Here is a 15153-nt window from a genome sequence, read left to right as displayed (position 1 = left end):
TAATTACTTCTTTTATTGATTAGTTTGGTCTCTTTTTAAAGCATTTTCTTTATTCTAAACTGAAAACATGGGGCAAATGATGTGCACAGAGAACAACTATCATAATAGCATGATATGGAAAAAGTGAAAGACCGCATGTAACTGGAACGTTGTTTTCCACATATTTTCATTCAGTTATATTTCTGCATAACTCCAACATGGTTAAAAACATGAAAGTGAGATCTGTTATCTGATTTAACAGTATGAGTCAGCTGCTCTATTAAGTACAGAAATCACTGGCATCTGTGATAAAAAATAGATAGGCTACCTGTAAAACAAACTTGGGACTTCATGCACTTGTATATCACAGGCAATTTTATGGTCTTGTTCATCACAGCATAAGGGTGGGCACCTTGTGTTAATATCACATTTCTTTTTTTCAATATCATTGATAAAAAGTTTAATAAAAAACTGGTACATACATTCATAACTTGGAGACAGCTCAAGTAATTACCCTCACATTCACATCATAAAATAGAAAGATAAATTATTTCCTTTATAGATCAACATTATTAAGATCGATTCCTGAAGCAGAGGGAAGGGCAACATCTTCGGGAGGGAGGAATCTTCCAATTGGTTGAATGGAGTTCTGGAAACAAAACAAGAACAAAACAGATCAAGTTCAAACATATCCTAGAGAGTGCATGGTTGACTATTTTCAGTGTCATTTATATCATCCACTTGGTTCTGAGAGAGATTGCCTTACCTTCATTTCCTGCAGTTTGAGCATCTCCAGCTTTAGTTTGTTTATGATGGAGGTGTTTGGCTGGTTCACAGTGGCATTTGATTGCAGTAAGGTGATTTCTTGTTCCTCAGCCTTTTTTTCTCTCATAGTCTGCATTGACCGGTTACCATATAACCTTAGTAACGAGCCCCAGCTGCTGATATGTGGGTGGAGTTTCTGCAGAATTACATTGGATAAGTTAGACAAATTGATTCAGTAGTGTAATGTTTAGGGGGTGAAATCTTGATGTTAACATTAAATAAAAATAATATTTTAATGTATATGTTTCTCCCATTTTAACTGAAAAGGATGCATTACACTAATGTAGAGAGGAAAATCAACATTTCAACTAGCACTCTGTTTGCCCAATATCAGGGACAGCAGACACATGGTCTAGTAAAAGAGGCTCAATATTTTAAAAAGATAAGAAAATAAAACATGCCTGAAGGATAGCTTGTGAGGCTCTCTGTTTCCCATCCTTCTTGTTCTTGCACTGGACCTGCACAGTGTGTTTTCCAACTGTCATCACAAACTCGTTCTTCTGATTTTTCTGGGTGACTAATCTGGACTCTATATTGGCACCATTAAGACCAAAGTTTCTCTGAAGACAGTTGAGTAAAATTGAATAGGGGGAAAGTTCACTTGTTTTATTGCAGAGCTCTGGTACCCTTGGGTCTTCTATGCGAATTTCATCAAAGAACTGGAAGGAAAATACATGTAATTAATAAAAATAACTAGAATCAAAGAAAGAAAGGAAAAATGGCTTCACAATGACACTTCTCTCGTAAAACAAAATATGCCAAAGGCACAATTATCCTTACAAGTTACCACAAAAATGGAACTTACAGACAAATCCGCATCTCCCTTAGTGTTTGATTCCTCCCGGATCTTTTCACCCAACTCAGGAAGAAGGATTTCTAGTGTTGCTTTAGCTGCCTCTGTTTTTGCTTGCTTCTTGCTACTACCATAACCTGTGCTGTAGTGCATGTCATTGATGATGATGGTGGCAGCATATGGTGTGGCAGCATTCTCTGAAGAGTAAGCAATATTGATTAGCAATATCAGTGTCACTATCTGTGTAAGAATGCATATATTACATTACATGTTACATGTATTAAAAAACTACATACATAAATTCATATACAAATCAAATAAACACACATATAGCAAAATCATTAATATCACTGACAGCTGATTTATGTCATTCAATTAAATTCTTTTAGGCATATACAAACGGAGATGTTTAGAATAATTGACTTAATTTCCACTGTCATATCTTAGTTATTACCTTGTCATATGATACTTAGGCTAATTTTTACCTTGTATTCTTTTGATCTTTATTATAATCATTTAAGATATGACATAGTGACTGCACATCAGTCATTAAAGTCTTGCACAACTACGTTTTGGGTCAAATTATCAGTTTAGACATTTCAAATCAATTTATATCCGTCAAGATGGCAAAATGTTTAAGCAAATATTGCACTCTCTTCATTTTCTTTTTAGCAAAAAGTTTCAGCATAAAAGAAATTAGCACACTTAAACACCTATTTCCAAAATTTGCAAATTAACACCATTCTACAAACATTTAGAAAAAAAAAAATATTTCTAAAACATATGGTTGGGTTAACCCAATCCTAACAGCTGCACCATATTTAACCAAGCACCAGACATTGCCCACAGTAAGCCACTCAAGGGGGAAAATTTTAAGGACAGGAAACTTGTAATTTCCCCACATGCTACAATTTTGGCTGCAGCATATACAATTTCCCATAAGGCAAGGCTAAAAAATTACTAAGCCTACTTTTAAGGGGCTGTGACTCCTCAATCACTTCAGTGATGGCCAAACAAGCAAACATTTCCGCTTACCTACTTCTTTGAAGACATACTTTGGCTGTTTTTTAAGAGCATGTTGCACATACTCGTGTAAAATGCACACATAGCTCTTTCCTTTGGGATTCATAATCCACTCCTTCTTACTGCTGGCTGCTGGAACACCATCCTCCTCTGTTAAAGAAAAGAATATTGCATAAAAAGAGATCATTTCATAGTTTCTTCTAAAGTTCATGAATATATGTATGTCATACAATCACATTTTAAAATGCAATGTAGCCACTATCATCATTTCAACATGTCATGTCTAGAAGATTATTCACAGTATCAAACTATTACCATGTATAGGCCTATAAAGCAACTAATGCTAAAGTAATATAAATCCTTTTGTTCTGCTAACATTCCAACTTCAAAGACTGATAAGGCATTCTTCATGGATGTACTTTTCACATAATATACACCTGTTGCTTAATATTGCAGTTCATTATATCTTATCATATTACTACCTTACTTCCATGACAACAATTTTCCTGTATTATATCATGACGGTCTTATAATGAGCATTACAAGCAGGAGAATGGGATTTCATGTGATGCATTTAATCATGTACAAAATAAAATCCATGGCAAGAAAATATAGCCGCTCATGGAGTTCATGAAAAAAAGAGATCTCATTACCTGCATTCACCTATACTTATTCCCTTTGAACAGGAAATAAGTATAGGTGAATGTCACAACAACACATAAACAACAAAAGCCTCTTCACAACATTTAACTTCCAACAAAAAATGTCTTTGGAATGGTAAAGGCACAGTTCAACTGATCTTGTTTACGCACAGGTCTGGCTATAAGTGTGGCTTTCTGGGCCAAATCGGTCACTTTCGTGTAAAATCTGGGGGCTGAGGGAAGCCAGTGATAACACGATGGTGACCGTGTTTCTCCTCAGATATTTCTGGGCTTTCCAGGGCGCAATTTAGAATTATTGTTTGCAATTTGCTTAAAGAAATTATCAATATCAATATAAAGTCAACAAAAGTTATATCAGAGAATTTTATATAAAACATTTAGAATTAATAATCACAAAATCCATTTTTTATTACAAAAAACAAATAAACAAGAAATGGCTAATTTGAAGCAGGATCTACACTTGCATCGATGGTCCATATGACTAGTGATAATATTTTGAATCTGTAAATCTGTTTCCGTGCTTCTTTCTTCAAAAAATATACACCATGAAACCCGAAACTATGGTGAAATAGGGAATAAGTCCTTGTGCTCCATGATGGTCAAACAAGAAGCACTATGTGCGGTGTTATTAAAGTGGGAGGCATGTGCGGTCTATTATGGCAGTGCTTTTCGCAGTTGAAACGCTATGCCTGGTTGGGCACTCAGATACAAGTCAGGCCACAGACGAAGAGAGGACCAGTTGAACCACAGTAGTAGCCATACATCTCAAGGGACATATTATGCAGCTTTTCAGTCCTCTATGGCTCTCACCTTGTCTCCTAAGGGATATAAGTTTAGTTCCTTCTGGGAGTTGCGGTCTATCTTTTTTCTTGCTCATCTTCTGGAAACTTCTTCTTTCTGCCCAGGATCTTTAATTTAAAATCTTTATCAGAAGACATTTACACAAATATACAATATAAATTTTAAAAATGCTACACCCTCCATAAAAAAAAAGTGGAAACAAAAAATATGAAAATTCTTCTACAGATATGTTAACTTCAATATCAACTCAGCTCAAAAAATTAATTTAAAACATATTATAATATTAATCCTTACTTCTCAATTTATAAGAGAAAAATAATTTTCAACACTCACTTGAACCTAATAATCTTAATGCTCTTAAAAAGAAATCGGTTCTTGCAGTATTCCCTGACTTCAAGTTCGTCCAAAGACTGCTGCTGCAGATTTTCCACCGCTGTCTCTATCTTGGCATTGCCTACCATCAACCCAGCAGGCGGGGCACCTCCTATCAACACAGGAAGTTCAGTTCAATTCAGTTCAGGGGGTAGAATAAACAAATGAGCCAATGAGATATGCCAATAGAAAAGTTTCATTCTTAAAATTACTGACAATACTGTATTAAATTATGACCAACCTAATTTAGAGAGAGAGAAAAAAGATGAGTACATTTATCAACAATGTTATTAACAAAACATAAAGCAGTATCAATAAAGGAATAACAAATGCAGACACCTAGAAATAACAATGAAAAGCACACTTAAGTAAACATTTACAAAATGAAAAGAACATACCCATATCTTGCAAACAACCTGTGCAATTTTGTAACACTGGTAATATATCATAAATGAAAGCAATAACAATTATAATTGTGGCATCAAGACTGAGAATAATACTAATAATAGGATACTATTACACATCTTCATTACCTATGAAATCAAAAAAGGAAATGACGTTGAAGCAATATTGCATAAATAAGGAAAAATAAATGCATTGTCATGTCCTTTAAAAGCCTACCCATTAACAGTACTTGGAAGTTCCTTTCTCTGTTCATAAAATGGGTGTGGCACAAGAAGTTTACAGTCCCTTCCACTGTGAAACAAAATGAAATAATGCACACCTTCCTTATTTGTATTGAGAGCCAAAGCAGCTGCCAAACTTCCGCCAGTCACCGGACATGATGTGGCTCTGCTAACTGATGTCGCCTTCACAGCGTCTATCCCATTCTCAATGACTCCCAATTGATCGTCCACCTGTTGTTTGTTTAATTTTTTTAAAATACAAAATACTCCCTTGTGAAGATGATAAATTGGTGTTACACAAAAAGTAATCAACTTGATTTCATTTGTGAGCATAATATTATCGATGATTCAAGAAAACGAGTCTTTCCGAGATTTAATTTTACAAGGTCAAAACTTCTACAAAAAATGCTGAAGCTAACCTGACTTGCATTCATGCCGATTCCAGGCCTGCTTTGCTGACTCTCTTCCCCTTCCGAGGTTTCCTTCTCACTGGTTTCTTTACTCTCTTGACTGCTTGTTTTCTCATCTGCTAGAGCTCTCAGGTACTGGAGACAAGGTATAGCACTGAGGGGTATGTCATGTTTCTGAAAAAATACACGCATAAATACTCCTAATTTTGAGTCCTGATATGCAAACAAGAATTCTATAAAAGCACACAAAGGTTTTGTGCAAATACAAATGCATAAGAAAATAATCCTTTCTCCTACGTCTTATTATCAATACTTGTGATATTTTTATTTCACTAGTATGTAGTAATGCATACACCTTGTTAAAGCAATGGCAGACAGAAATGCTTGCAAAGTGCTTACCCTGACACTACCTTGTCCTAAAAAATAAGGTTTAGCCATTGTGCAAACTCTTGTCTGTTTATGAAGATAAACAGGCATTCCACTGTTGTGTGTCACCTGAACCCATCCTTCTGGTAGTACTTCAAAGTGACTATTTCCTTTTTCTGAAAGATGAAAGGGAAAAATTTAAACCCTGATACTCCTTTTTAACCAATATCAACACTCAGACATTCCTATTTTATGCAGTATAAAGTATGCTGTCACATGGCACAGTTTATATCTCAGTAAAGTCTTGCAATGTATGGCATATATATAATACAGTGTCAAAGTGGACTGAATGACAGAGTATAGTAACTTGTGATACATCATATTTCAATACTTTAAACAAGTCCAATAACACCAGCTTTAGTAAAATCAAGTCTGATTTTGCTTAGTCTCATCAAGGAAAAGTTTAGGAAACATAAGACTAAAGATTAATATACACAGATAATTAAACTTGAAAAGGATTTTAGTGAGAGGCAATAAGTTATGGTATAGCTAATTCATTGTTGAGAGGTCTGGATAATACTAAGTGTAAATACACATCAATATCCAACCATAATCCTTTACTATCTCTATTGCTGCAATATATATCTGTAAGTGAGCACATGTCTATCTTCACACATGTATTTTACAACAGCGGGATATTTCAATGAAATAATGTTTATTAGTTCTGTCACTGACTGATTTGATACATCTGCAGAGCAAATGCAAAATCTCACAGCAGTATTAGAATAAAATAATTCCCTATTGTAGTGACATATTTCCAAATATCAATGTTGTTTTGGCTACTTCAGGAGCAAACACTATCCACTCTCCCTTTTTTTCAATAATATATTTTTTTTAATCTAGTAATCTAAATAAGAGTACCCTAGAAAAATAAATAATTTAAAAGTCAGTAATTTGCTGAAAATTTGTTTCAAGCGATGATCACCTGCCCCGGTACTGAACTTACCAACCAATACCACTTTTTCTCTTTCATCATAGGGGCTCTCATCATTTTCTCCAAGTGCCATTTCTCTTTTCCTTTTTCTTGGTCCTTTCATCTCTTCAGGCAAGCCCTCCTCCAGCAGGGCATCAATCTCCTCCTCAGGTACTTCTGAATCATACTCATAATCCTCCTCTGAATCTTGTCCATCTGGAAATGAAAGGTAAAATTTTGAGAAATAATTAAACAAGTTTTGAGCAAGTATACTCTTTCTCATACATTTTGGATTGAAATGCTTTATATCATTCATCTTCCTAGATTTGCAACCTTAGCTCACTTCAAAACTAAACAAAATACTTCCCCTATTCTACACTTAAAAAAAAAAAAAATGTCAAGCAGGTCTCATAAGGTGATACCGTCGTCTTCTAAGAAAGTTTATAAAAAAACAAGAAATCTTGAACAAAAATTATTTATGAATTCTACCCTATAATCTAAAGTGAACAAATTAACAAAACCTGGTTCATCATTGTCATCATCATCTCCATCATGTACTTCATCCAACAGCTGGAATCCCTCATAGCGTGGATCTGCTAAAACATCATTGCCACCAGATGCTCTTGTTAAACTTGCTGTGGAAAGAAAAACAAGAAAACAAATAAGAATAACACAGTCCTTATATCTAGCATTTAGTTTTAATTTGAATTACTATTAAGCAAAACTGCTTCCATTCCAACATATGCCCTATCAAATGTGTCAAGTAAATACAATACTTTCCTATTTCTAAAATAAAAAAAATGGTAATATACTAAAATATGCTTGTATTACTGAAGCAAAAACACTTATGACAATACAAAGAAGTCTAAAAATGCTAAAAAGAATTTCTGATATATTAGAACACTGTTCCAAAGTATTTATCAGGTAATTCAATTCAATACTGTTCCATACGTTATTATTCATCACTACCATTCTTAATTTTGCATGGGAGTTGCTGCAGTCCCAACAATTCCCTTTCCCATTCCAGAGAGGGATGACAACACCCCTCATCCAGTCAGGGGGAATGGTAGCAGACTACCAGATGGCAGCCAGGACAGAATGCAAGCCCCACACCTAGGTTCACATTAGCCTTTTGTAGTTCAGCAGCGTTGCTACATATGCTTGCCACTTTGACACCCTTTAGCTTAGCCTCCCTAACCTCAGTCAGGCTAGGAGGTTCTTTGCTGATGGGTGGATCCAGCACAGGGATTGCAATGCAACTTGCATCCACGCTAACTGCTGGAGGGTTAACCTGGTACAGCAGCTCAAAGTGCTCAGCTCAACATTCCCAAACCCCAACATTATTTGATATGATCCGTCTATCCACTGAGCGGACAGCAGTCATCTGTGAGTGTGTGTGTGTGTGTATGTGTGTGTGTGTGTGTGTGTGTGTGTGTGTGGGGGGGGGGGGGGGGGGGGGGGGCTTGGAGTTTAGTTTTCTCTGGGCTTGATAGGCAGGACATAGATCCTTTTAAGAAATGACCTTCAACCTCTTCAGCAAGACTCCTCATATACTGTTCTTTGTCCCTTCTCAACAATGAGTCCTGTGCAGCAAGGAATGTTGCAAAACCAGATTGCCATTCAGTCAACCCACACAACATACATCTGTGGTTGCCAGTGTATTCTGCAAGATGAAGTTCTGCCTTGATCTCGGGTATTCACCAATAGACTCCTGAGCTACATCAAGTATTTTAGAGGAGTCCCACAGAGCTACAGGATCTGTCAGGTTTTCTATTAGAGATAGCTGCTGTGAATCTTCGGGAACATTCCTTCCCCCTCAGTCTGTCCAGTCGAAACACTCTAGGGTATAAATTGAGAACAGGGGGTTTTGAAATGGGCCCAAAGGGTAGCCACAACCAGCATATGGTTGGTACCACAGAACTCAGCACTCCAGTAAACCCTGCAGTTCTGGAGGATCCCCCAACAAGTGTTAACAAGGATGTGGTTGCTCTCCTTGGCTGCAGTACCAATATCATCCCAGCCCCCAGTCAAATTTTATGACATGATAGCCACCCTGATCCACACATAGGAGGAAGATGCTTGCGTTTATTTTTATTTATTTTTTTTTTTACAGGGTTTCCATCTCAACAATTTTTTCTTATGACCAATTCTCAATACTTTTTCAACTTATCCTTTCCTTTTGATCTGAAGTAGCTGTCAAGCAACATAAATCAATCTTTAAAGCTGAAATACCTATAACAGAAAACTTTACAAAAGGCAGCAGTACGAAGAGGTCTGGTGATGCCCAGACTCGTTGATTATATGCCCCAAAGACTCAAGTACAAGGGCCCAGTATTGAGAAATATGAGACCGGGAGATACTTTGAATATGTAAACGTATAAACATGAAATGAACACTTGATTAAATTTAATTATAAATTTGAAAATCACCATCTTATTTCCCTATCTGATTAGAAGCCATCCCATTCGGTTGCCCATGGCCACCCCCCTTCACTCTCCCCCCCTGCATGCCACTGACAGCAGGACAATAGGAAGACATACATATGTGAATACTGTACATACATTCATTGACAGGACAATAGTGACACACACATGTGAATACCTTATATATAATCACTGATATTATGCATCTTTATAGCAATGCAGGTAATTATGGGCCAAAGTTTTTGGGAATTCTTGATGCACAAAAAGATAAGAAGTCTTCCAGTTCCACTATTTTTCTGCTTTTCATACTACTGAAATCTGTGACTACAGACTAGTTCTTAAAGAAAACTTATGGCTGCATCTCAAGTATTTTCATTTTATCACAGTAGGAGCAAGTCTGGAGATAGCTGAATATCTTCTAGCTATTTCAAGTATGAATTCAGCACTGTCAACCAGAGATCAATAATACAATTAGTAAAGCTGCTAGAACACATGTTGTGTGACAGATCTGGATATGGGAAAGGGAGTTTAAAAGAGAGAGAGAGAAAAGAAAAGATTTACCTGTGGGCCAGGCCCTCGTGATCTCCTCCTTCCCTGGACTGTCTTCACTCCCACATGATCCCCGACTCTCATCCATTTCACAATCAAGGCGAGGCTGCTTTCTTGGAGGACAATCAGAATTACTCTCTGACTTGGACATATCTTATCTTTCTGGAAAAGTTAATGTTCTATGAAAAAGATGAATCAATGTATAATACTGCAAGAAAAAAAAACAAAAACATAACAGCATCAGAAAATATACTCTTATTACAAAGATAATTCCTCGATAATGTAGGACAAACTGAAGAGATTAAACCATAAAATCTGTCTGGGAGAAAAGCAACATCAGACAATTCAACAAGCAACAATAAAACAAATAACAAAACATTATCATATTTGTTCACTTTTGCATTTCATTAGGGTGCAAGATATCAACAACTCTCCTCTACACATGTAACATGACACCCCTACCACATAACAATGAGTGAGATGACTTATCCAATGAAATCATGGACATATAAACTATTATTTTGAAATTTACCTTTTGTTAATCTGATCATCTTAGAAAAATAACATATTCTTCTATAATTTCACATTTCTACCTTATATAATAAATGGTCATAAAAACACAAATTACAAGGACACTTAACCCATTACCAACAGGTGGTATGTAAATACATCACACAGCATGTTACATGTGCCCAATCCAAGTTGTGTGTACTAAACAGTTAGCTTGTTTTGTCAGTACTGTAGAAATCTAGGAGCTTTAGCCTCTCAACACCACTTTTAGCCTCATTCACTAGAGAGTCGTACATGTTGCAGTCAAAATCACAGATGGAAGGGAAATTATCTTTCCTATCCCACTAATTTCTCCTTGTAAATCATTTGGTGTATGAAGCTCCCTATGGCAAGAGGAGTTCTTAAGGCAAATGAAAACATCTGAATTCTGTTTTTTAAATATAAACACCAGAAAAGAAAGGCACATGTAAAAATGCTGAATACAATTTTTTCTTTTAAGTAAGAAAAAAATCTATGAAATAAGTTTACCACAATCACATCTACACAGAAATGAAGATCATTTCACCCTGCAAAATGATTCATTCTTAAATTTTAAAAAAAGTACATAGTATCTTACATGAACTACAACTGACATGGTATTTTGTTAATAAGAGATGCTAGTGGTGAAGTCAATATGTGATGTCATATATTTCAAACACATTGCCTTTGCACTTTCATTGCAAAATATTATAAATATACAAATTTATCTACTATTAGTTTATACTTTGACAAGTTGACATCTTTTGGATGTAATTTTGTTACTTCAAGACAGATGAAAAAGAATTATCACACTAATTCTATTTTTATCCAAATAATCATCTCTTTCCAAATACGACATACTACTACAAGTTCATTTTTATTCTTCAATTCTAAGACTATGTTCACACCATAATCTTTACAATACTGTACTGTATGGTCCACCTGTTAAATACACAGTAAACCCATACACCTGTAAGTTTGTAGGCAGCAAACAACCTACTAGAAAGCTTGTATGGGTACTCAAACATTATCTAGCATCTAATAGCTCTCTCCAGACAGCAAGTTTGTTTGCTGACCACAGTAGGTGAAACTGTAACAAATTTGTGACCTTTCACCTCTGTCACATCAGCTTCAGCAAACACATTCTTTATCTATCTACTATCAATGACCATATGTAAAAGTGAAACCATGCACATAAACTTACCTAAAAGAATAAGTTTATGTGCAACAACAAAATGACAAATTCATTGAAGTAATAAGTATACTAGTATCATCATTACCATCACTATGGTAAACCATATAAATAGCCATACTGAAAAAAAAGTATACAAAATTAAATATAGTAATTATTCTCTGACTAGTAACTGTGACAAAGAGCATTTTCTGTAGTCTTTGGTGAATGAAATATACAGCACTTGCTGTAAGGGGTCCCTACATCTAAATTGTCACAGAAATATTAGAAAGGTACTCTAAGATTAAGATAAACCTTATATTCTTTCTTAACCATATTTACTTATTTTACCCTTACAATGGAAAAAATGATAAAACAATAAATTGATAAAAAGGGTACCAACAAATGTTCTGAAATTCAAAAGATAAACTATTCAAGTACAGATTTTTTTTCATCTTGGATAAGTAGGAAGATAAAGGGGGAAAAATCTTTGTTTACATCCTTATTTCTTTTATCATTTTTATCTTACTCAATTCCTCCCCTAAATTGCAAAGACAGCTTTCTACTCTTAATGGTTAGGTCTTTAGTGTAACAAAACACTTTCATCTTTTCTAAAGGTTACTCACATCAAACATGCAAAGGAAATTAATTAAATCTAATGTCTTCAACAGAGATATAATCAGCATAATATAGAATATCATGCACTTTCCACAAAACATGAATTGAGGTACCTAGAATCATCAGTAATCCCTCTATCTAGAGTGCAAATCAAGCATCGAGTTCTGTAACATCAAATCTCAGAACTAGAACATAATAAGTGTATCTCCACATGCAGAACTTCCAGCCAATGGGAGATGAATCACGTTCATTGTAGAAAAAGTGTAAATGAGAGTGAATTACTTCACATCTAGAGATGAAATGGATAAAATTTTATTAGGTAATTTTGATAAAGAATCAATCAAAACAAGTCTATTACACCTCTTGCTTTAGGAAGTTATTCATTCTCAAACTGATGGCTATTTTTACCAGAGAGAGTGCTAATACTATTCTTTGGAGTGACCTAGTCGTGGTGGCCAATCCCCAATTACAATCTGGTTGCTCTGTTCTTCCAAGTTAAGGGACCTTTTACATCCCATCCCTGGCACCTAAGACTGGTTAACACTGCATAATCATCAAAATTGGGCTATCTTTTCCAGCACACCATGCAACCAATGAAGGACCCTCTCCATGCTCTATTCCACTGACTTACCACAGGCTGTCAAGCACCCTTTCACTCCCATTTGGTATACTTCTCAGCCTGCCACATCAGATACCATGAACACAATTCAGTATCTTGTTTTCCTTCACTCTCTTTATTAGTCTAAACCATCTCAACACATAGTGCTCTACTTTATAAGACTATTCTCTGACCACTGCTGTTTGTCTAAGGTCCTTTTCATTTATCCCACTGTCCTAGCAGTTAACCTGCACATAATCTTTAGACACTCCATCTGCAATACTTACTGATGTTCTATTTCTGTAGCTTTCATACACTACAATCTTCTGCATACATAACAAGTCAGCACAATACCATCATACAAACTCCATTCCATCACACCGAATGCCTTAAACATCCTTTCTGCTAATTCCCCATCCTTTATATTTCTTCTTCCTCTAGACACCTGTTCATTGTTACTTAATACCCTAAAAAAGATACATATTTCCCCCTTTAACTACACAATCAGCCTCTCTCCATGTTTGTTTCTTGTATAACTTATCATTTAACAAGCATCTTCCATCTCATACTCTCTCCCAAACTCACACTCTAGTTATTGTAACTCTCTAAGTCAGCTTAATATCAGCAGAGAGAAACTGGATTACCTCCTGTGCATATCTTGTACCCTATTTTAAATGCGCTTTCATCTATAACGCTTGTTGCTCCATTAGTGTGAATATCAAACAGCCAAGGAATATTACAGATCCCTGTCAAACCCCTAACTTAGCAATCACTTTCCCTACTGCTCTAATAGGAGCTCTTTACTACCCACAGAACCCTATCACCACCGCCATACATACCCAGCATCATCCACCTCATGGGCTCTTCGTAAACTCTCTCATAGCCTACATCTAGATTTGTGAATGCATGATACACATGAAGTGAAAAGCATGGCAATAGAATGAAGATAACAAGAATTAGCTATCTAAGCTGTATCTGCACTATTTACAATAAAACTCATTTCTATAAATGGAATACAATAAGCTAAACAGTTCTTTGAGATATAAGCCTCTTTTTTCTCAACTTCAACAGTTTTCCCACTGATTTTATAACTGTCATGTAGCCTATGGGATTTCATATATTCACCTCTCTTTCACCTATTACAGGATCTTTCCACACTGCAAAATTATCCATTTAAAATCATAACATTCATGCCATAAAAAAACTTTAAATTGATACACCTCTTAATAACTACTATGCCATCAAAACATTAAATATAATATATATTATATAAATATATATAATATATAAAAATATATCCTATATATGTATAAGTATTCATATATATATATATATATATATATATATATATATATATATATATATATATATATATATATATATATATATATATATATATATAGAGAGAGAGAGAGAGAGAGAGAGAGAGAGAGAGAGAGAGAGAGAGAGAGAGAGAGAGAGAGAGAGAGAGAGAGAGAGAGAGAGAGAGAGCACACGCATGCGCGCGCACACACACACACACACACACACACACACACACACACACACACACACACACACACACACACACACACACACACACACACACACACACACACACACGTATATATATATACATACGTATACATATATATACATAAATATACACATATATACATATATATACACTTAAACATACATATATATGCATATATATGCATATATATACATACATATATATGCATATATATGCATATATATACATATATTCACATATATTTACGATATACATATGTATATATACATACGTATATACATATATATGCATATATATATACGTATATACATATATATGCATATATATATATATACGTATATACATATATAAGCATATATATATATACGTATATACATATATATGCATATATATATACGTATATACATATATATGCATATATATACATATATACATACATAAGCATATACATATACATATGTGCATACATAAGCATATACATATACATATATGCATACATATATACGTATATACATACATATGCCCATATATATACGTATATACACATATATATACGTAAATACATACATATATATACATAAATACATACATATATATATATACGTAAATACATACATATATATATATACGTAAATACATACATATATATATATATATATATATATATATATATATATACGTAAATACATACATATATATATATATATATATATATATATATATATATATATATATATATATATATATATATACGTAAATACATACATATATATATGCACGTATATAAATACATATATATATACGTATATACATACATATATATATACGTATATACATACATATATATATATACGTATATACATACATATATATATATATATATATATATATATATATATATATATATATATATATATATA

At 34.3% G+C, this 15153-nt stretch overlaps 1 protein-coding gene across 3 annotated transcripts in view; it reads right to left on the bottom strand.

The window, feature by feature from the left end:
- Nucleotides 1-15153, bottom strand: part of pasha (partner of drosha) — a 67553-nt gene continuing 52400 nt past the window's right edge. For all 3 annotated transcript variants that reach the window (XM_070120424.1, XM_070120429.1, XM_070120435.1), the window contains 13 exons: nt 9815-9964; nt 7352-7465; nt 6864-7046; nt 5891-6033; nt 5501-5665; nt 5180-5312; nt 4417-4567; nt 4093-4190; nt 2633-2770; nt 1610-1794; nt 1206-1463; nt 746-940; nt 1-628 (listed from right to left, as the gene is read on the bottom strand). In XM_070120424.1, coding sequence (XP_069976525.1) covers nt 536-628; nt 746-940; nt 1206-1463; nt 1610-1794; nt 2633-2770; nt 4093-4190; nt 4417-4567; nt 5180-5312; nt 5501-5665; nt 5891-6033; nt 6864-7046; nt 7352-7465; nt 9815-9953 — 1995 coding nt within the window. In that variant the 5' untranslated portion in view covers nt 9954-9964 and the 3' untranslated portion in view covers nt 1-535. The remainder of the gene's footprint in view (nt 629-745; nt 941-1205; nt 1464-1609; nt 1795-2632; nt 2771-4092; nt 4191-4416; nt 4568-5179; nt 5313-5500; nt 5666-5890; nt 6034-6863; nt 7047-7351; nt 7466-9814; nt 9965-15153) is intronic.

This window comes from Penaeus vannamei, chromosome 4 (genome assembly GCF_042767895.1).
Source record: "Penaeus vannamei isolate JL-2024 chromosome 4, ASM4276789v1, whole genome shotgun sequence".
In the NCBI taxonomy this organism is placed as follows: Eukaryota; Metazoa; Arthropoda; class Malacostraca; order Decapoda; family Penaeidae; genus Penaeus; species Penaeus vannamei.
This window is presented reverse-complemented; position numbering and strand designations above follow the sequence as displayed.